This window comes from Leptopilina boulardi, unplaced genomic scaffold (genome assembly GCF_019393585.1).
Source record: "Leptopilina boulardi isolate dan_hultmark-lab unplaced genomic scaffold, ZJU_Lbou_2.1 LbouV2_362, whole genome shotgun sequence".
NCBI classification, from domain to species: Eukaryota; Metazoa; Arthropoda; class Insecta; order Hymenoptera; family Figitidae; genus Leptopilina; species Leptopilina boulardi.
Window position 1 is genome coordinate 562,000 of NW_026137932.1, and position 23,287 is coordinate 585,286.

Genomic DNA, 23,287 nt, shown 5'->3' on the forward strand with positions numbered 1-23,287 from the left:
TATTTTTAAACACAGAGATATATATGTCTATCTTTCTCTGTCTCATGTTTTAACGCAAAACGCAGCATTTCAACGCAGGCATTGTGGACATAGCTTTACTGTTGCGTCTCTAGCGTGATATACGAAATTTATCCGTATAATGTAAGGAATTATAAATTGCGTCTCTATTCTACATTATATTCTATTCTATGGTTATAAAAAAAAGCGGGAACCCGGCAACAAAATGTGCACAGTGCCATTACAGAAGAGGAAGAGGAAGGTTAACCAGTGAATTGTTAATAGTGTGATAAAAAAATTTTCTATATTTTTTTTATAGAAAAAAAAAATACTTCAGAAGGATATTATCAAAAGTCACAATATTTTGACTGTGTAAGTTTTATTACAGTCGAAAAATAAGCGGTATAAGTAAATTAATAGTTTCTTTTTAAATTAAAGTGTAAGATTTCTTTCGCGATAGAGTATTTTAAAATGACGTCATCCTGCTTATCAGATATTAATTTTGAATAGATATTGTATTTAAAAAAACTTCAACAATTAAACAAAAATTGATAATTTAAAAAACAAATTATAATTGAAAAATACCAGGGTTGCCACAAGTAAGGGGACATTTTTATTGTCAGGGAAATTTGAACTAATTTACACAAAAAAAAATGTCAATTATATATACTTCCGGTAGGCGTAAAAAAAAATTAATTTTTGCCTCCGGAAAATATCATAGGATTATCATATTTATTTACCATTTTTCACAAATTTCTCTTATTTTGATAATTTTTCACTATTTTCACTTTTTTATGATTTTGCAAATTAAATTAAATTTTAATCGATAAAAAATTACGAATTTATTAAAATTTTCATCAAAAATGCAAATTCAATCGATCGAAACTTAGTAAACAAAATTTAAGTTCGATCTATAAATAATAATTGATTCTAATAATTGAAATTTAATAAATTTTAAATAAATCAAAAATTTTATTTAATCAAATTTTAATTAGTTTTAGTTTCAAATTATTTGAATTTCAGTTTAATTAATCAATTAAAATTTTTTTTTTTTTTTTTTTTTAATATTATTTTTAGGTCCTTTTATTGGTTGTTTCTACCTTTTTTTTTAAAAAAAAAAACTGCCAAATTCTCATTCGTCTGGCACTTTTGAGACAGGATATACATTATTAAGCACTAAAAACAGCGTAAAACTTGTAATTTTTAAACAATTTTCGATTTTCTTGACTTAAAATAATCCTCACTAAATTTTTAAGATATTGCTAAACCCCAATCTTTAATTTTCATTTTGTATATGGGACGTTCCATGTCAACCGGATCGCAGTGCTCTGTACATAATTGTATGGGATCAATTGAAACGTTTAAGGTCTTAAAATGTTCATCTCGAAGTACTTTAACATTTACAATATGGCATTTTTAAAAATCCAAAATGGCGGCCGAATTATGACACATTATATGGCTGAAATATGTAGAAAATGTATAATTAAAACATTATTTAAGAAGCAAAAAATGTCCGAATTGGCATTAAATTGATCACCAACAATGCTAGGGGTTTACAGAATCAAAAAATGCTGACACTTTTCAAAATTTTCAATAATACAAAATTGCTGATCCAAAATGGAGGAATAGTTTTAAAAATATGACTCAATTTACTCGAAACTTAGGACTCGGGGGTTTTTGGGGTCGCTTATTGCAAATCTGAACTCAGTTTTCAAAAATACAAAATGGCGGATCCAATATGGCGGGCTGTTTAAAAAAAATTACCCAATTCACTCGAAACTAATGACTCGGGGGTTTTTGGGGTCGCTGATTACGAATCCGATGATAGTTTTCAAATTCAAAATGGCGGATTTAATATGGCGACTAACTTTTATAAAATTAATTAAATTCACTTGAAAATTGCCACTCGGGGGTTTTTGGGGTCGCTGATTACGAATCCGATAATAGTTTTCAAAAATTCAAAATGGCGAATCCAATATGGCGAACTGTTTTTAAAAAAATTACCCAATTCACTCGAAACTTGTTTTACACACACATTTGTCCGTCATGTTGCATCCGCCATTTTGAATTTTGAAAAACTGACTCCGGATTCATTTTCAGCGACCCCAAAAACCCCCGAGTAGAGAGTTTCAAGAAAATCCGAACGATTTTTTTTAAAAAAAAGTCCACCATATTGGATCCGCTATTTTGAATTTTAAAAAACTGACCTCGGATTCTTAATCAGCGACCCCAAAAACCCCCGAATAGAGAGTTTCAAGCAAATCCAAACGATTTAAAAAAAAAAAATCCGCCATTTTGAATTTTGAAAAACTGACCTCGGATTCGTAATCAGCGACCCCAAAAAACCACCGAGTAACAAATTTTGTATAAATCCATCCATTATTTTTTGTGTTAATGTGAATTTTCTATACACGATCTTAATTTCCTGGATAAATTGTTTATAAACAATCATAACTTCTATTATTTAATGAACTAGATTCTTAACGTCGAGCAATGATATATTCTTTAATAACGCTCTTGAAATTGTTAAAAGATATTTCAAAAAGATCTATATTTTTATCCTAATGAAAGCACATTACATTAATTTCATTGCACATTCTGTAAATTGGTGCAGCAAAACCCACCGCTGATTGAACCATAGGTGTAGCAAAAATGGCTGGTAATAGCGTGACTGTGTTGTGGGTATTTTAAATTTTATAAGCTATAGAAGGTTTGGACAATCAATTATATAATTCAATAGTTTGTATAAAAAAAAATGGATTGATTTATAAATCAACGCTGAGCTAAGGTTAAGAAATCATTTGTCATATAATTATTTTTGAGCCGAATTTTTATTTGTTCGAATTGTGCATTTTGCAGAATTTTCATCAAAACGATTTTCTATATTACAGAATATTTATATAACCGAAAATTCACATCACAAAATTTTTCTTTTATCAGAATTTTTATTTGCTCGAATTTTCATTTAACATAATAGGCATTTTAAAGAATTTTTATAGGGTAGAATTTTATTGCATAGAATATTCCGATTTTCATACTAATAGAATTTTTACTTAACCGAAAAATCATTTAACAGAATTTCTAATTGATAGAATTTTCATTTGTCCGAAATTGCAAATGGCCAAACAATCAATCGACAGAAGGATTTCGTCCATTTGCAATTTTGGACAAATAAAAATTCTATATCAATTAGAAATTCTGTTAAATGATTTTTTGGTTAAGTAAAAATTCTATAGTATGAAAATCGGTTATATGGAAAAATATCAAATAATAATTCAAACAAATGAAAATTCTATGCGCAATGAAATTCTACACAATAAAAATTCTTTAAAATGCCTATTATGTTAAATGAAAATTCGAGCAAATAAAAATTCAGACAAAAGATAAAAATTTGAACAAATAAAAATTCTGTAATAAAGAAAATCGTTTTGATAAAAATTCTGCAAAATACGCAATTGGAACAAATAAAAATTCGGCTCAAAAATAATTATGATAAATGAAAGTTCATAAAATGAAAATTTTAATTAATAATTTTTAATTAGAACATAATTATGTTTACACGCCAGACAACGCTACATGGAATATGAATTAAAGACTCATTCTCAAATCTCAGATGCGCAGAATTTACAATAATTAAAGTCTAAATTAAATCGATAAATTTTACTTTTATCATAGATAAATTCTGCAAACGTGGATATTAATCAGTCTGATTTGAGAAATTAACTTTATAAAAAACAGAAGCAATTTCATGCGTTTTAAATTATCGCAAAATTTTAATTGATTTGAGTTTCAATTTATATGATGCTGAAGTCTGCACGTTTTTATAAACGAAAACGAAAAAATAATGAGACGATATGTATTACTTTGGCTTAAAATTAAAATTATTCGGGGGTAACTGGCTACTATGAAAATATTAATTTTTTTTGAAAGTTTGTGCAAATCAAAATTAGAAATAAATTGTCTTGAAAAAATAATTCTATTTTAATTTTTCGTTTTTGAAAACGTTGCGGACTTCAGCCTCATCAATTTATCCGAATTTCCATCTTTTCAAATTTAAGTTATAATTTATTCGAATTTTAATTGATTTAAATTTCAAATTATTTAATTTTTGATTAATTAATTATAAATTGTTATTTTTAACATTAATTGCTTTTAACTATATAAGTTTTTCTATCGCTTTTTTGTCACCTGTTTTCGGTAAATAATTCACCATTTTATCGATTTTTTTAAGAAAAAAGATTTTTTTCTAATCTTTAAAATTTTTTAAGAAAAATTAAAAAAAATTTATTCTTGTGGTAATCCTGAATATCTAAAATTAAAAATAAATAAATTATATAATTTCTTCTCTTGCAGGAGACATCTGCATAAAATTATTTTAGCTCGCCATCAGCGAAATCAAATAGCAATTAATATGAAGAAATACCGAAATATTGGAAAAATAATTTATATTGTACGTGTGAAAACGCAAGAAGATGAAATTATTGAAATAATTAAAAACTATCTGAGTGATGGGGGCAATATTAATAAAATAGATAAAAATGGTAAAACATTATTATTAATTGCAACTGAATTGGAAAAATTTAAGATAGTTAAATTTTTAATCGAAAACAATGCTGATATTAATTTAAAAGACAAAAATGGTAAATCATTTTTGCATATTGCCGCTGAAATGAATAATTTTGAAATAATAAAATATTATATAAAAAATGTTGATATTGAATCTAAAGACAAATTTGGTAGAACAATTTTACGTATTGCCGTTGAAAAAAATAATTTTAAAATGGTAAAATTTCTAATAGAAAACCATGCTGATGTTAATTCTAAGGACAAAAATAATATTTCCATATTAAACATTGCAGTTGATTGTGGTAATATTGAAATGGTAAAATTTTTGATAGAAAAAAATGCCGATATTAATGCTAATAATAATAGCATATCAGTATTAAAAATGGCAGTTGAAGATGATAATTTTGAAATTTTGGAAATTTTAGTAAAGAACAATGCTGATGTTGATTCATTTGACGAAAATGGTAGAACAGTTTTATTCACTGCTGTTGAATCAGATAATTTTAAAATCCTTACATTTTTGTTAGCAAAAGCAGATATTAATATTAGGGACAAAAATGGCAAATCGGTATTACACATTGCGATAGAATTTAATAATACAGAAATGGTGAAATTTTTAATAGAAAAAATTATTGATTTTAACCTTTTTGAATATGGTGAATCAATTTTGCAAATTGCGAAAGAAAATGATAATTTTGAAATTTTAAAATGTTTAATTGAAAAAAGTCCAAATGTTGATATTAGAGACAAAGATGGCAAATCATTATTGCATATTGCAGTTGAATTTAATAATTTGAAAATGGTTAAATTATTGATAGAGAAAAATGTAAATATTAACGCACAAGATGATTTTGGTAGATCAGCATTGTATTTTGCAGCAAAATCTAAAAATCAAGAGATGGTAAAATATTTGGTTGAGAAAAATGCAGATGTCAATATTAAAGACAAAAATGAAGAAACAATTTTGCACATTGCTGTTAAATTGCGTAAAATTTTAATTGTAAAATTTTTAATAGAAAATGGTGCAAATATTAATGCTCAAGACAAATTTGGAAGACCAATATTATACATTGCTATCGAAATTAATAATTTTCGAATGGTGAAATATTTTTTATTGAACAATGCAGATTTAAATTTTAAAGACATAAATGGCAATTCAGCATTGCAGTGTGCTTTTGAATTTGGTAATAGTGAGATAATAAAACTTTTAATAGAAAATAATGCGAATGTTAATGCAAAGGATAAATATAATAGATCGATTTTGCATAAAGCGGTGAAATTTAATAATTTTGAAATTGTACAAATTTTAATTGATAAAAAAGCAGATGTTAATGCTCAAGATGATTGGGGTAGATCGGTTTTGTATTTTGCAATTGTATTTGGTAATTTTGAGATAGTGCAATGTTTAGTAAAGCATAAAGCAAATATTCTTGCTGAAGATAAATGTGGTGTTACAGCATTCTCACTTGCCCTTGGTTTTAATAATACAGAGATGATAAAAATTTTGACAAAAAATAACATTCGAAAGACATCGAATACTGGTAGAAAATTAGCATTAAAAATAAAAAAATGGCTGTTTAGTTAAATATATTATGACAAAAAAAAAGTAATTTAAAATGTCGCTGAAGTTACCATTCGACGAAAATTTTAAAAAATTTTCAGACTTCGGATTATTCGAATATTTGCAGTTTTTTTTTTTTTCAAGAAAATTTCAATTTTTGTCTGAAATTTATAATAAATATTTCTTCTAATAAATTTTTCAAATATTTAATTTATTTAAAAAAAATATATATTTAAATCTTATTTAAAGTCACCTGAGAAGCAGTAAAAGAAAATTTTGTTTTAATTAAAATTCTGCTGATTCGAAAATCAGTCTAAAAAAATTGGATGAACATATATGTTTTATATATGTAAGTTGTGCTATACTAAGACTAAATTATTTTCAATTTAAATCAGACAAAAAGTCTGATTGACTAGATTATCTGACTCAAAAACAAGTAGATCTTTTATAACGAAAATTTTGCATCTCGCTTGTGAGAAGCCCTCTATTGGGCCTTTTCTAAACAACACCTAAATATTTAGAGATAATTAAAAATTTTTTTAAATTAAATAATTGAAAATAAATTTATTAATTTGATTAAAAATATTTTAAGATAATTTCAAGTATTTTCAAAACACCATAAAATTTCCGTTTTTTTTCTACTAATTTTCCTTTTTTCTGCGTCAAAAATATTCTATTTTTTTGCGTATTGACTATTTAAAGTAGGAAACCCTAATGTAAAGTAGGCAATGCGCCTTTAATTACATTATGTAAAATAAATAAATAAATAAATATTTAAAGTAGGAAAATTAAAATTAAAGGTAAAAAATTTAAATTAGTAAAATTTTCATATTCTTAATTTATGGTTTCTTTGGAAAATAATTCCTTAACTTTTGTAATAATTAAATTACATTGGTTATTCAAAGTAAAATATTTATTATTTAAATTTAATTAAAATAAAAAGAAATTTATTTTTTCGAAATGTAAATCGACTTTTTTTTTGCCTTTTAAAGTTGATCCGAGGTATAAATTTTTTGTTTTCAAAGGCCAAGAAGACTTTTTTAAAATAAAACTTTTTTATTTTGATCTCAAACATTTAAAATTCCCAACCAAAGTGGGAAAACGATTTTTTTCGTCGAATCAAACGTTGGTAACTTCAGTGTTATTTGTTAATTAAAAAAAAATCAAAATTTGTGATAAATTTAAAAAAAAATAAATAAAATTTGTATTATGTATTAAAAGAGCGATCTTAAGGACGGAAAAAAAATTTCTAAAATGAGTGTGAAATGAGAGTGAAAATAAGTTTTAAATGTTAACTTTATATATGAACGATTTTCAAGTAATTGTGCTAAATTTCAAAATTTTTAAGAAAAAAAAAGTTTTTTTTTTGTTTTAATTTATTTTTACATTATTAGGGTATAATACTATATAGTTATATATTATTTAAACAATTTTTCTATATTATGCAAAAATCTTACGAATTATTTTAATCTGGGATCTAGTTTATATTTTTGAAAATACTCTCTATATTTTTTCAAATTATAATTAAGAGAATATTTTCTCTACTTCGATTTGTAAACACACAAACGTAAAACGTATATTTTATTACTGTTATTTATTTATTTATTTAATTTATTAATATTAAAAATTAATTTATATTTTTACGTATTAATTGGTTTTGAAAACTTACACTCGAGAGTTACGTGCAAAAATCATCCATATATATTGAATTATAATGTTTAATCGAACTCAATTGTGTGGTTTTTTAATATAAATATTGTTTATAATAACTTCGATTTTATTGTTATATTTTATATATTTTTGTTACTCAACTTCCCAGACAACTTCCAATTAGTATTCAATCAATTTTTATATTATTTCGAGTCAATTCGTTTTTTTAGAATGAAAATTCAGTTTTAAAATTCCAAAGGAATTTTTTTTTTATGAGTTTAAATAGAAATTTTGATTCGGCTAAAAACTAATTGGCTCGTAAGTGAATATGTTATGTAGCAAGCCGGAAATTTTACAGATCGAAATTCCCGGGCTTGGTACAAGGCGTTTTGTACAATGTTGTTAAAAATGAAGATAGGAATGAAATAGAGAATAATAATTCACTGTTTTTAATTATAAATTTTATATTATACTATCTATTTGTACAACTCAATAAATTATGTCATTTCTGTTAGAATTTTTTGTTTATTATTGAATATTGATTGACAATTATGTCAAGAAAATGAGGATATAATTAATTTTTGAATTCAAAATTAATTTAGTACTATATTGAAGTCTTACTCGAAAGCGTACATTATTTTTTTGATTTATAAAATAATTATGATTTCCATTAACAATTTTGAAAATAAATTAAGTTTGTTAATTTTTTCGGAAAATTTGATTTCAATAAGCGATGAAAAGTTTTATATTAATGATATAATTGAAAAAGTGATAGAATCAAAAAATAAAGACAAGAAAAATTCAAGCGATTATAAAAACTAAGATGTTGACTTAAATTAAAAATAAATTTTTGGTAATTTATAGATGTTATTATTAATGTAACCGACGATAGTAATTATTATCAAGTTGGTACGAAGGATTTTTTTTAAATAATAAAAATGTAAAGGAGGAAACAATATAAGGAAAAAAAATGAAAAAAAGAGATTTTTACTAAAAAGTATAATATTTTTTTTTTTTATTGAAAAAACTTGAGTAATTATAAACATTAACGACTTCGAGACCGAAGAAAATAAAGTAACAATTTGATCACTTGGTAAAAAATGAAAAAAAAAGAAAAGAAAAAATCTTCTTTATAATATACTTTCTCAAGCGTCTCTTTTAGCACATAAACGAGAAATATATTTATATATAATATATGTGTATCAATTGAATAAATTCGAATATATTTATTTATACAATATATATGAGTACTCTTCTTGCGAAACTAGCGCACATATTTATTTTTTTTTTAAATTTTAGTCAAAAAATTGTAAACCTATAAACTTTTTTTTTTTCTTCTTTAAAGAGTAGGAAATTATACAAAATACGTTACCTATCACATCTTATAGCAATATCACTTCTCTATAGTATTTTTTTTTTTTTTTTTTTTTTTGTATCAAATTGTTAAGGTGCTAAAAAAAAGACAGACAAAAAAAGATACGATGGTCGGTGAAATGACACATTAGGAAACACTTAATTTATACGAAACTAATCTAGGGGAGTCAGTTGATTCATTAATTTTCTCCAGTCAGATTTGAGTGGAGAATCGAGGTCTCGGCAAATCACCAAAAACTGGATCGCCATGAACACTTTTGGCTAGAGCTTTAATTGAAGCTCTAATATTATGCGGGTCTAGCGGATCCATTGATTCCTGATAATAATAAAAAAAAAAAAATTTCATATATTAAACATTAAATAGAAAAAATTAACTAAATTTTAGTTATGTAAAATTATAATTTTTAAGAGAAAAACTTAAATTTTTCTGTATTTTTTATAATTGTTTTAAGTGTTTTTTTTGCCTATAGTAAAAATTACACAAAAATTATATTTCTTAGTTTCTTAAAAAATTTAAAAAAATTTACGACCAGAATTTTGGAAATTTTTTTTTTTTAATTTTAAAGTAGATTCTTTATGCGAATAAAAAAAAAAGATTCTAAACTTTTGAAGTAATTTAAAAAATTGAATTAAATTAATTATATATATATAATTATTAATTTATTTATTATTATTATTTATTATTTATTAATTTTATTAATTGTAAATAAGTTGGAATTAATAAAATAATAATAAAAATTAGTAAATAAAGAATAATAAAAGTTAATAAATAAAAAAAATAAATTTAATTATAGTATTAATTATTAATATTGAAAATTACTTTTTCATCATCTTCGTCATGTGGTAAGCGCCTATCAAATGGACGAAAATCAGGTACAGTCACTGGTAATGATTTGGCTAACATTGGATAGCCTCTCTTTTGGCTTCTGGGTATATTAGTTCCCTCGTTTTTCACCGATTCTATTTAAAAAAAAAAAAGAAAAATTATTTTTTATCAATATTTTGAAAATCAGCTCTTCTCTCGAGGCTTAATTTTTCTTTTAAATATTAACTATAAATAATAATTTGCAAATTTATACATTCTGACAATATAAAATTTATTATAAAATTTTCAGCAAATTTTAGAAAAAAAAAAAAATTCAATGTGTATTTTCTGACAATTTTAATGAAATTGAAAAAAAAAATTCAATTTTCCAAATTTTATGAAATTTCATTTATTTAAAATTTTTTCAATACTAAATTTTTCATATCAAATTTTACGAAATTTCAATAATTTAAAATTCATTTTAATTAAATATCTTTGAAAATTGAATTTTAAAAATTTTAATTTTCTAAATTGTAATTCAAAATTGTTCAAAAAACTTAATATTTTTAGAATTTGTAAAAAAAAACTTCTAAAATTTAAATATTGAAGAAAAAAATTAAAATTTCAAAAATTTTTTTAAATTATAATAATAAATTTCAAATTTAACAAAATTTCAATTTATAATCTCTTAAGATTCAATTAATTCTAAAAATATTGCCTCGTATAGATCTACAAATATTAATTTTATTTAATTATTAATTTAGGAAAATAAATGAGCTAAGTAATTCAATTATTTATAAATTTTCATTTAAAATTCTTCGACAAATAAATTGCTGTAAATAATTTTAATAAAGTTGAATGAGTTTCAATAATTTAAAAAAAATTCTTTTGCAATTCAAAATTACAAAAAAAATTTAATTTAAAATCTCACGAAATTAAATTATTTAAAATTTTTCGCTAAATTAATTATTTTCAATAATTTTAATAAAGTTAATTGAATTTTCAATTATAAAAAAATTCTCTAAATTTCAATATTATTGTCTAAAATTTTGTAAATAATCTTCTGTTATACAAAATTTACAAAAGAATTTAATTTTAAATTTCTTAAAATTTAAATATTTAAAAATTCATATTAAAAACTTTTTTTGCCAAATCAATTATTTAAAATAATTTTGATAAAATTCTTTGAAAATTCAATTATTTTTAAAAAATTTAAATTAAAAATTCTCTAAAATTCAATTATTGTCCAAAATCTGTAAAAAAAATTTTGTAATTCAAATTTACAAACAAAATTTTATTTAAAATGTGTCTTAAAATTCAATTATTTAAAAATTTGTATTTAAATTTTTTCGCCAAATCAATTATTCTCTAAAATTCAATTATTGTCCAAAATTTTGTAAAAAAAAAAATACAATTCAAATTTACGTAAAAATTTAATATAAAATCTATTAAAATTCAATTATATTTAAAAATGTTTATTAAAATTTTTTGAAGCCTCAAAATTTTTTCGCCAAATCAATTATTTTAAATAATTTTAATAAAATTCTTTGAAAATTTAATTTAAAATTAAAAATTCTCTAAAATACAATTATTTCTAAATATCTTAATAATAAATTTATATTCTTTATTTATTATGTTATTTTTATTTTCATAATTAAAAATAATTTGCATCCCCAAATTTAACTCAATCATACAATGAATTGTATCATTATTTTTTGATTTTAAGAGAATTTCTATTTAAATAAAATATTTTGTTAATTTTCATATTAAAGTGCATTGAATTAATTTGAAATTTTTGTAAATTGTCACTCTATACAAGAGTAATAATTTCCGAAAATTTTAAACTCAAAAAAAAAAAAAAAATATCAATTAGAAGTGGAGGAAATTTTGTCATTTTAATTGACATTTTCAAATTCATAAACTAAACCTTTATAGATTTTAATTTTTATCTAATAATTAATTATCTACTTTTCAAAAAGTTTTTTTTTTTCTAATATTTTAAAAGCCCTTTTTTCAAAATTGTATTTTTTCATTTTTGCCTCAATAGAGCATTTTTTTTTTATTTTCTATATCCCAGGCTTGTTCTTTTGTTTTTTCTCATTATTTTGAAATTGTGATCTTACCATCGGTATCAGATTCCAAATCGGAGGACAATAGACAATCATCCGAATAAACAGTGTCGTCCATTCCTTCGAGAAGAAAAAGTGCCTCGGCATCAAAGCTACTCGGTTCTCTTCGACGTGCTTTAACTGAATCAGTTTTATCACTGTGTCCATTCTAAAATAATTTTTTATTATTTTTTTTTTTTTGTTTTCATATTCTTCGAAATGTGTGTTCAGTATTGTTTTTTTTTTTTTTTTTTTTTTTTTTGTAAGAAGACTTACGTCACTTACGAGATTGGAATTTATGGACGACTTTGTATGTTGTGTCATAATATTCGATCCACTGAAAGCAGTGTCACTCGAACTTGTTTCAGTTGGTGGCCTTGCAGACAGTGAACTTGATACTGAGGTAGAGTCACTGGTCTTTAAATTTTTCGCTCGTCTTCGTGTTTTTGCAACCACTTTTGGTTTCTCCTCTTTTTTACATATCATTCTAGAACAATTTTTATAAATATTTTTTTTTTTTTTTTTTTTTGTAAATAATTATTACTAACAATTCTTTCTTTTTTTTCAATTTTGTGTTTTTTTCCTTTCTTTTTGAAATTTGTTTTTCTTTTTCAATTTTTCACCAAAAATTTGGTTTTATTTTTTGAAAGAGAAAAAATTATTTTCGTGTCGACTTTTTTTTTTTTATTTGAATTTTTTTAAATGTTAAAATTTTTAACACAATTTTATTAATTATAATATACATAAATTATTTTTTTTTCTCTCTACTCGCTAAATAAATTAAATTTTTTTTTTTAGTAGTAAATTAACAGTACAAACAAATTTCGAATTTAGTAAATAATTATTAGAAATTAACAAATTCAAAAATTAATTGTTATTCTAAGTTTATATTATTTTAACTCCTTACTTTACAACTAAAATGACAATTTTTATTAAAAAAAAAAAAAATCCGTATTTTTTTTTTAATTTTTTAATAGTTTCAAATTTTTGCCTTTTTATTTTATTAATGTAGAACTACAAGAAGAAAATAATTATTTGTTTTCTTTATGAATAAAATAACAAAAAAAAAAAATTATTTTAAATTAAATTTAAATGAACAAATTAAATTAAAATAAGAAAAAGTGTAATTAGAATAAAAGAAAAATAGGCCTGCGGTCCATTGGACCCTACAGTGACAAATGAATTAAAATGAAAATTAAAAAAAAAAATGAAAATATTTTAAAAAATAAATTAAAATGATAAATGATTAAAAATGAAATATTTTAGCAATTTTTCTGAAAATAAAGCATAATTTTAGACACTTCTATGTAATGCCAAAAAAATAAATTGGCACCACTGAGAGCAACCTAAATTTCGATGGGTTGAAATTTTACTAGTCTCTCTCTCTCTCTCTATGTCTCTCTCTTCTTAAATAATTATCATTAATTCTGTGTTATTTTGATCAGAGTTCATTGACCTCACTTTACGTAGATATTACGTATTTAAATAAACTGGAAATTTTAGCTTCATTTAACAAAGTCACACTTTAAAAAAAAAAGAAAAAAATGATTTTTTTCTTTATAATGGCAAAAAATTGAAAGCGTAATATTTATGACTAAATAATTGTTTTTAAATATTTTTTTAATTCACGAAAAATTTCCTTATTTTCGTTTCACTAATACCTTGCAATTAATCTTAACGACTTAATTAAATAATCTTGTAAATAATTGTAATTAATGTAATTAATCCATTAATCCATTTTTATTGTAATTAATCTTGTTTATAATTTGATGTTTTGTCAATAAATTATAATTTTTAATTTTTAATTCGGATCAATTTACTGAAAATCATTTAAAAATGTCAATAATGATGTATTTATAAAAAAAATCTAGTTTTAATTGTATGTGAAACTCGATGAATTTCTAAATTCATTCTTTTTATTTATTCATATTGTTGAGTTAATTTTTTTTCCTTTTATGATATTATTTATTTATTTAACTTATTTATTTATTTGACTGGAAAATTAATTTTATTTACTAATTTAATAAAATTTTTAAATATTAAAAAATTATTAATATTATTATTATTATTTCTAAAATCTAAATTGTAAATCTTGAGATATTCAATTATTCTTATAAATTTTTCAAAAAAAAAATATATTCTATGGATTTGCGATAAAAAAAAAAGATATAGGTATTAAACACCTTTAAAATTTTCATTAAAAAATAAAAATTTTGAAAATCATCTGTAAATTTGTAGAAAATTTGTTTTTATATAAAAATAAAATAGAATCAAAATTTTTATTTTTACAAGTGTATTTTTAAAGCAATCTTTTTGAAAACAAAATTTATTTTTAACTTTAAATTTTGTTTAAATCCTACAAAAATAGGTTCAAAATGTAATTGAATAAAAAATTTTAATTTAATCACACGTTAAAAAAAAATCCTCTGTTGATTAATTGGAAATTATTTTCAATTTATTAAAATTAACAAATATTAGTATATTTTTCTCCCTCTGGGAATTTTCAAAATGTTTTTTTTTTTTTTTTTTTAAATCAAAAACAAATATTTTGACAACTTTAAAATTTTTCAATTTTCGTAAAATAATTTAAAAAATTTAAAATTGTATCTTAAATTTGTAGAAAATATATTTTTATATAAAAAAAAGAGACTAAACATTTTTATTTTTTCTATTTTTGAAGATATTTTCTTTGGGAGGAAAAAGAATTTATTTCTCTCTGGCTTATAATTTTTTTTTTTAAATACTATACAAAATAACTCAATTATTTAAATTTAATTTGATCACCAAAAATGTATTAAAAATTTCTTAAAAATTTTTACAAAAATTATAATTTTTAAAAATTTTCAATTCAAACTTTTGTTTCTCTAAAAATTAATCTAAATTTTTTTTTTTTTAATAATTGAAAACCTCTTAAAATATTTTCATTTTAGGATCAGGAAAAAAAGAATTAAAATTCTGACAAAAGAAATCAGGGGAAAAAATAAAATAAAATTTTTATCAATCCTGAGTTTAAGTTTTTTTTTCCTTACCACAAAATAACTCAATTTGAAAATTGAATAAAAAAAATGTACTTTAATCATATTTTAAAAAAATAATAAACTGTTGATTAGTAGGAAAATTATTTTCAATTTTTTTTGAAATTAAGAGAAAAGAAAAATAGAAAATAAATATATTTACCTGCTCAACAGTCGATGATCCATGTAAGCTTGCTCTTGGAATTTTTCTAAAATTTTACGTTGCTCCATGGTGTAGGCGTGAATTTTATCATCAATAATTTGTGTTTCCCTATTGATGGCAGCTTGCAATTGTTGTTGAAGGCTACGCAAAGCGTTCTGCAGACTGCTTGGAATCTGTGATACTGCAAAAGACAGAGAGAGAGAGAGAAAGAAAGATAGAATCAGTTAGAATTTTACACAGTACTTGGGAGTTTTCAATTGCAAAGCGTGTGTATATCTCTCACTTCTCTATTCTTAGAGAGCGAGCAAATGTGTATATAGAATTAAGAATAAGAGAGCAAAAGCTTTACCAGGGAACGTAACCGGTGGCAAGAACGAATCCATGTCGTTTAACTTCTTCCGGTCAATTACTATCCTAAACACTGAACTGTACTTAGACGATGACTTTATCTGTTCCATCTCTTCTTTTGACATCTAAAAAAAAAAAAATAAGAAGAAATAGAAAAAAATTTCACAAATTTTTTTTTTGTCTTCTTTTTTTAATTTAATTGATAGGCAATCAAAAATTAATTCTTGCGTTGCGAAAATACAAATTTTCGTTATTTTAACGAATTTAAGGGGAGGGAAAAATTTTTTTTCCTTATTTTAAGGTGTTAATTTTTTTTTTTCAACTTTATTATGTATTATTAAATGATCGTGAAAATTTAGAAAAAAAAATTGTATTAACAAATTTTGTAATAGAATTAAAAAATACAATTAAAAAAATAATTAATATAATAACAATTCAATAAAAATTTGTTAAATTCAGGAAAAATTTCAATTTTTTATATTTTTCCTTGACAAATTTTTTTTTTTTACACTTTTTTCATTATTCTGAACAATTAATTGTAAAGAATTTTAAAAAGAATTTAATTTTTTCAAAAAATAATTACTAAACAAATTTTTTTAAAAATATAAAATAGGCAAAAATTATTTTACTTCAATTTTACATAATGAACCCGTTTATGTTTGAAATAAATAAATAAATAAATAATAGAATATGATTCGAGGTTCGAAAAAAAGGTAGAAAAAAATTAATAACTCTTTTTAAATGAAAATTATAAATTTTTTGAAATTTTACTAGTAAATTCAAAAAAAAAAAAATCTTGAAATTGAATTTCTTTCACACAATTTTTAATATTTTTCGACGTAATTTTTTTTTACACTTATTTTATGAAAAATTCTTTATAATTTTTTTTATAATAATTTGTTCCAAATGTTATTGAACAAATAAAATTATTTTTGTTTTTTATATTTTTCAAAAACTATTTTTTAAAGAGAAAAATGAGCTATTTTTCATAAAAAATTGGATAAAAATTACAATTAATGTTCAATAACTTTAAACAAAAAATAAAAAATATTAAATAACTATTTTTTAGAAAATTCAATTCCTATAGGATTTTAAAAAATTCTAATGAATTTCTTTTTAAAAGATTTCAAATTATTTTCAAAATTTTTTAATTAAAAATTTAGGAAGTTTCAATTATGTAAAATTCTTTTCATTAAATATCTTTGAAAATTCAATTATTTTCAGAATATTAATTTAAATTTTCTAAGAATCTTCATTTTTTTTCAAAATTTTGATTAAATTTTTCAAATAGAGGATTATTTTTAAAAAATTTAATCTTCAGCAATTATCTTATTTTATTTGTAACAAAGATTGATATTTATTTATTTACTTATTTCAAATTTTATTATTTTATTTTATTAAAATTAATTCCTCTTTTAAATCTTTTGACATTTAATTAATTCTATAAAAGTCTGCATATTGTAGTGCTTCAAAAATTTGTAAATTTTTATACAAAAAAAAAGTGTTTTCTTTAAATTAATTATTTTAACAATTTTAATAAAATATTTCGAAATTTCAATTATTTAAAAAAGAAATTTTTTAAAATTGAAAATTCTCTAAAATTCAAATTATTGTCAGAAATTTTGAATAAAATATTTCCATTTGCATTCTTCTATAATTAATTCTTCTATTAATTAAAAAAAATATTTTAAATTAAAAATTCTCTAAATCACATTTATTGTTAAAATTTTTGATTTTAAAAATCTTTAAAAATTCTAATTTACGGAAATTTCAATTTTAAATCTAATTAAATTCTTGAAATTTCTAAAAATTATTTACTCTCTCTGTTCCAAAAATTAAATTATTTATAAATTTTTATCTAAAACTGCTTCTTTCAAATTAAATTATTTACCATAATTTTAATAAATATTTTTAAAAACTTAATTATTTAAAACAAATTAAAATTATAAATTCTTTAAAATTTAATTATTTTCTGAAATTGGATTAAAAAACAAAATTTTTAGTAATTTTAATTTTCAAAAAAAATGTTAATTTCAAAAATTTAAACTGTAACTCTAAAAAACTTCAACTATTTTTATAAATTTTTCAAAAATATTAAAAATATTCATAATATTTAAAAATATTACTAAAGTTCTTTAAACATTCCAATTATTTTTTTAAACAAACAATTAAAATTCTAAATTCTCTAAAATTCATTTATTTTCTTAAATTTTGGAACAATAATCTTCGGTAATTCAAATTTACAGAAAAATTTAATTGAAAATCTCTTTTTGAAATTCAATTATTTTCAAAAATTTGAAATTTCGTCGAGAAGTTATTTTTTTTACTTCAGTTTGAATTCTTTACATTTGAACTTTATTGCATAAATTTTAATTTTAATCGTTTATGTTAAATATTTTAAATATTTATTATTTTAATTTCAAATTGAACATATAACTTTTTTTAATTTTTGCCAATTAAAAAATGATTTACTTTTTTATTCAAAAAAAAAAAAAAAAAAATTCTCTCTACCACTATTTATTATTTTATTTTTTTTAAACAATTAAAAAAGAAAATTACTCGAAAACAGTTAATTTGAAACAGTTATCGATAAAAATTTTCTCTTTAATTGTAGAAATGAATTTTTTTTTTTTTACAAATTTTCACAAAAATAAAATATTTCCATAAATAAAGTATTGAATTACATTAAGTAAAAAAGACCCCCCAAAAAAGGAGTAATTTACCCACCCTAAATTTTCTACGCCCCTGAATTCTATCAATTAAATGTTAGATTGTTCCGAATAAGAAAATGGAGAGGGAATTGTTTAATCGCCAGGTTAAAAATAATTCGTAATTCAACATCTTTAGCTTGTTTTCCGCTTTGATTTGACTGCGATACGAATTGTGAGAGATAATAATGTGAAAAACAGAATTATGTAAATGAGAATTAGAGGTAACTTTTTTTTTTTTTTTGCTTTTCGTTGTTTTTAAATAGAGTATTATCATCAAAAAATAGATTTTAAATAAAAATTTTTTTTTGTAATTTAAAATCTAATTTTTTATATTTTTTTTTATTCATTTTTGGTTACGAATTGAATTTTTCCCCTCCTTATTTTTTTATTATTATTTTTTTTTTTTTTTTTTTTTTTTTGATAACTTACGATCATTTTTGTGTTGATCAAAATTATTGCATTTCCATCTTCGGAGTTTACGGCGTGCGTGTACATCGAACAATTACAACAATAATGAGTTGTCCACGAGCCAATATTTTTGCATTCAACCAAGGTTGCCTGTTCCTTTTCTATTACCTCCAATTCTGGAACTGTTGCTACGCCCTGAAATTAAACATTTTTTTTCAATTTCTTTTCTGTTTTTTTTTTTTTTTTTTTTTTTTAATTTCTCAATAAACACTACGAAATATAAAAAATAAAAAAATTCATTATATTAATACAAACATTAAATTAACAAATTTAATATTTAATATATTTATTTATTGTATTATTATTTAATTATTATTTATTATTTTATAATTAGATAAGAATTTATTTTCTTTTTTGTTTTAAAGTTTTAAAATTTTTCTTCTTCCTTCAAATTTTTGCAATTATAAATTTTATTTTTCTATTGGGGCAAAAATTGGAGACAGTCAAAAAAGTTAGATTAACTTTAAATTTTTCTATTTTTAATCAAAATTAATTTTTAATTAAAAAACTTTTTAAGTAAAAAAATGTGAGTAATTTTATTTTTTTACAATTTCGAATTAATTAAAGTTACTTGTTTGGCTTCAAAATTTAGTATTATTCAAATTTATCTTTAAAATTCAATTATTTTTCAATTTTTAAGTTTTTTTAATTAATTTATTTCGGAAATTTATAATTTTTTTAAAATTATTTTTATTTATTTTTTTTGTCCTCAATTTAGAAACTTAAATTTAAAAATTTTTAATAAATAATTAAATAAACACAGTTAAATTTACTTTATAATTGAATTTTTAATTATTTGCGGTAAATTAATTTTTCGATTTTTTGGAAGACGTAAAGGTAAAAGAAAAAACAATCTTTAATTATTTGAATTTAAAAAATATTATATTTTTTTTTTTAAAATGTAAGTATAAATTAATTTTTCAAATTAAAAAAAATTAAAAAAAATTTTTTGCTTTTTAAATTTAAAATAATAAAAAATTTAAAGCTTAATATTCAATAAATAATTCTTTAATTTAAGTTTTAAAGAAATAAGTAGTAATTTTTTATTCAAAATAAAATTTGGAGTAATTTGTTTTTTTTTTATTTCAAGTAAATAAATATTTTATTTTTATTTATTTATTCAGTTGATGGGATTTATTTTAAATAAATATAAATATTTTATTTAAATATTAAAAAATATTTAATAAATTTAATCGTATTAAAAAAACCAATAAATAAATTATTTAATTACATTTTATTTATTTACTTATTTAAAATCTCTATTTTACTAAAATTTAATTTAATTTCAAAATACTTAATTCTAATGTTAATAAGAATATATATTGTTTGTTACTTAAAAATAAATAGTAAATAAATAAAAAATAAAAATAAATATTATTATTATTATTTAACATTAAAATATATTTAAAGTTTTTATTTAAAAAAATTAAAAATCAAACGTTTTTAATTTAATAATTTTCAAAAAGTGCAAATATTTCTTATTTTTGTTTCCTATTACTCTTTTTATACTAATTCTTTTTTTTTTTTGCATATTATTACTGATAACAATTTTCAAAAATAGAAAAAATCAATATTTTCGCAAAAAAAAAGTCAAAAAATGTCGATCGAAATTTCTCGAAAAAACACTAAATTATATTCTAATAAATAAATAAAAAAATTCCTTTATTAATAATCACAGAAAAAAACAATACGAGAAAAAAAATTATTCCAATTTCAAAAACCGTTAAATCGAGACAAAGAAAAGTTGTCGATTTTTTGCGCAAATTGAAAAAAAAAATAACCCAAAAAAGTAGAAAAAAAAATAGAATTTAATTATAGTACTACTAAAACTTAAAAAAAACAATGTTAAATAAAAATGTCAATAAACCGAACCAAACAAAAAACCAAACAAAAACAAAAAACAAACAAACTTACCTCTTGAAAAAAGGCGTCGAGCCTTTCATCGGGATCTAATCCAACAATGTCTTCGACAATGACCCTTTCGAGTTTATCACTTCTCGATTTAATCGACACATTAAGACACTTACACGCGAAATTCATTTTCTGTTGTCAAATTATTTAATTCTCTCTTTTCAAAAAAGAAAAAAAAAATTTATTATTGTTTTTCCACCTATTTACTTTTTTTTCTCCCACGAAAAAGACGCTGCGCCTATACTTATACTACTACTACTACTATTATAATCATTGAGCTGACATCGCGAATGTCAGCAAAAGGAACGACATACAAAATATCTCCGTAGAAACAAAAATTATTTCCCAAATCACTTTCACTGGATATATTGAATATTAAAAATTCGGAAAAAAAAAATTCTTTCATTCACCTCCAAAAAACACAAATATTTCTATATTTTTTACAATAAAGAATCACATTCCCGAGCAAAAAAAAAAATGTTTCGATGAATTGGTTTTTTTTTGTTAAAATAATCGAAATTAAATTTGCGGCTTATCAGTCACAACCTTTGCCGCTGACTTGAAGGTGGAATGCTTTTTTTTTTACGCGGCGAGAGAAAGAAAAAGACGGACAGAAAACAACACGAGAGTCTCTTACACACACACACACACACATACACATACACTGAAGTAAAGAGGGTTTTTTAGACACAAAAAAAAGAGAAAACTTGGATGAGAAAAAAAATTCGTTATTTTTTCTCTATGTGGAGAAATTTTTTATATAGGAAAAAAAAGAAAGTTTATGAATTTTTATAGTAAACACGCGCAGCGTACTTTCAAAAAAATTTTTTATTCTAAACCTCTAAAAATAAATGCGCGGGTGTATAAGTGATAATAATATATATGAGAAAATGAGCGTGAGTCGATGTGCGCGCGTGTGACATGAAATACAATAATACGTGATATGAGAGCGAAGGAAGAAAAGAAATGGAGAATATTGAGAAGGAATATGAGAACGAGAGAAACAGAAAATCAAAAGCCAATCAGCTGATTCCAATTTACACTTTGCGTCGTCTGCTAGCCAATAATAATTGTTTTCTTTGTTGTCAAAATCGGCAATAAGGCGGGATATTTAAAAATTGAAGTAAGTGCTGGAAAACAAAATATTTTTACTATTTCTTGTTCTAAATTTTTGAATTTTCTAATTAACATATATTCTGGGCTTCATTTACAGTCACGGGGAATTTTGTTTACTATATAATTATAATTAGATATCATTTTTATAATTCTAATAATTATCTAATAATTATCTAATAATTCTACTAATTTCTCTAATTTATTTATAATTTATTTTTAATCGAATTTTTATTTTATCGATTATTTTTTCCTTTCTCGTGGAAGCGTATTTTTAATTATCTTAATAAACGATTATTATAATTTTTTATTTATCGAAATTGTAAATTATTTATTTAATTTTTTTTATCATAAAAAAATTCATATAATTTTTTTTTATCATAAAAAAATTCATATAATTTTTTTTTATCATAAAAAAATTCATATAATTTTTTTTTTTTTAATTATTAATTTGTATATATTTTTTGTTTTTATATAATTTTGTAAATATTATTTTTCAATTATTAAATTTGCATTTTATTTCGTTTTTTTGAAACATATTGTTTCCCATCCTTGGGAATCACAGGGATGGGAAAGTGTGTTTTTTTTTAAATTCATCATTTGTTTCACGTAACTTATCGTAAGTGTATAAAACGTTGTTTCCCATCCGTGTAAACCGCAAGGATAGGAAATGTGTTTAAAAAAAAAAATTATACAAAATAATTGGATTTAATTAATTTTATGATAAATAAATAATTAAAATAAAAATAATTAATATTAAAAATAAATAGAAAAAAATTACATATAAATATAATAAATATTAATATAAATAAAATAAATAATATAAATAAATAAATTACAAAAGAAAAAATATTATAAAAAAATAAAATGGATTTTATTTTATTTTTTATTTATTCATAATAATAAAAAATTTGTTTTAAAATGCTATAAAAAAATAAAAAAGATTATAAACAAATTTATTATCATATAAAAATTATAAAATAATTAATTAAAATTATAAAAATTGTAAAATTTCGATAAATGAAAATTAAAAAAAATACAATAAATAAATAAAAAAAAATTTACTTATTTCGGATAATATTACAAAAATCAAGAAATAAATAATTAAAAAATACATGTAAAATGAATTAAATTAAACAATTATTAAATAAAAAACTGAGTATAATTAGGAAGAAAAAAGAGAAACACGCATTAAAATTTTTTTTTTTTTTACGAAAACAATGATTAGACATCTTTATTAAAATAACATCAATGTACAATATATATATATATATACGCGACATAAAAGATAATCTCATACGTATTTTTCTATCTAAAACAAAAACAAAAATTGTTTCCCTTAAAAATTATTTTTAAAAAAAAATCTTGTTAAAAAAATTGCCTCTTTTTTTTGAGTTAACAAGTGATTTACGTTTTAACAAAAATATAATTTAAACTATATTACAATTAAAGCATTCAATTATTTTTAAAAAATATAAAGAACTTATAATCTCTTTAA

The 23,287-nt window shown here is 21.1% G+C and overlaps 2 protein-coding genes across 3 annotated transcripts; one reads left to right on the forward strand and one right to left on the reverse strand.

The window, feature by feature from the left end:
* Window positions 1-81: 81 nt before the first annotated feature.
* On the forward strand, window positions 82-6,927 carry LOC127286637 (putative ankyrin repeat protein RF_0381). The gene is made up of 2 exons (XM_051313133.1): window positions 82-369; window positions 4,351-6,927. Exon 2 carries the CDS (start codon window positions 4,409-4,411, stop codon window positions 6,146-6,148), a length of 1,740 nt encoding a protein of 579 aa, XP_051169090.1. The 5' UTR covers window positions 82-369; window positions 4,351-4,408; the 3' UTR covers window positions 6,149-6,927.
* Window positions 6,928-8,758: 1,831 nt separating this feature from the next.
* Window positions 8,759-21,612, reverse strand: LOC127286640 (uncharacterized). Of its 2 annotated transcripts, none has more exons than XM_051313137.1 (8): window positions 20,680-21,612; window positions 18,727-18,900; window positions 15,588-15,711; window positions 15,239-15,419; window positions 12,338-12,548; window positions 12,077-12,230; window positions 9,969-10,108; window positions 8,759-9,464 (listed from the first exon to the last, which is right to left on the reverse strand). In XM_051313137.1, the coding sequence occupies exons 1-8, from the start codon at window positions 20,803-20,805 to the stop codon at window positions 9,342-9,344; spliced, it is 1,233 nt and encodes a 410-aa protein (XP_051169094.1). In that variant the 5' UTR covers window positions 20,806-21,612; the 3' UTR covers window positions 8,759-9,341. The 2 variants fall into 2 exon arrangements, with proteins under 2 accessions (XP_051169094.1, XP_051169095.1); XM_051313138.1 differs by having other exon boundaries at window positions 12,347-12,548; window positions 20,680-21,611.
* Between the last annotated feature and the right edge of the window lie 1,675 nt (window positions 21,613-23,287).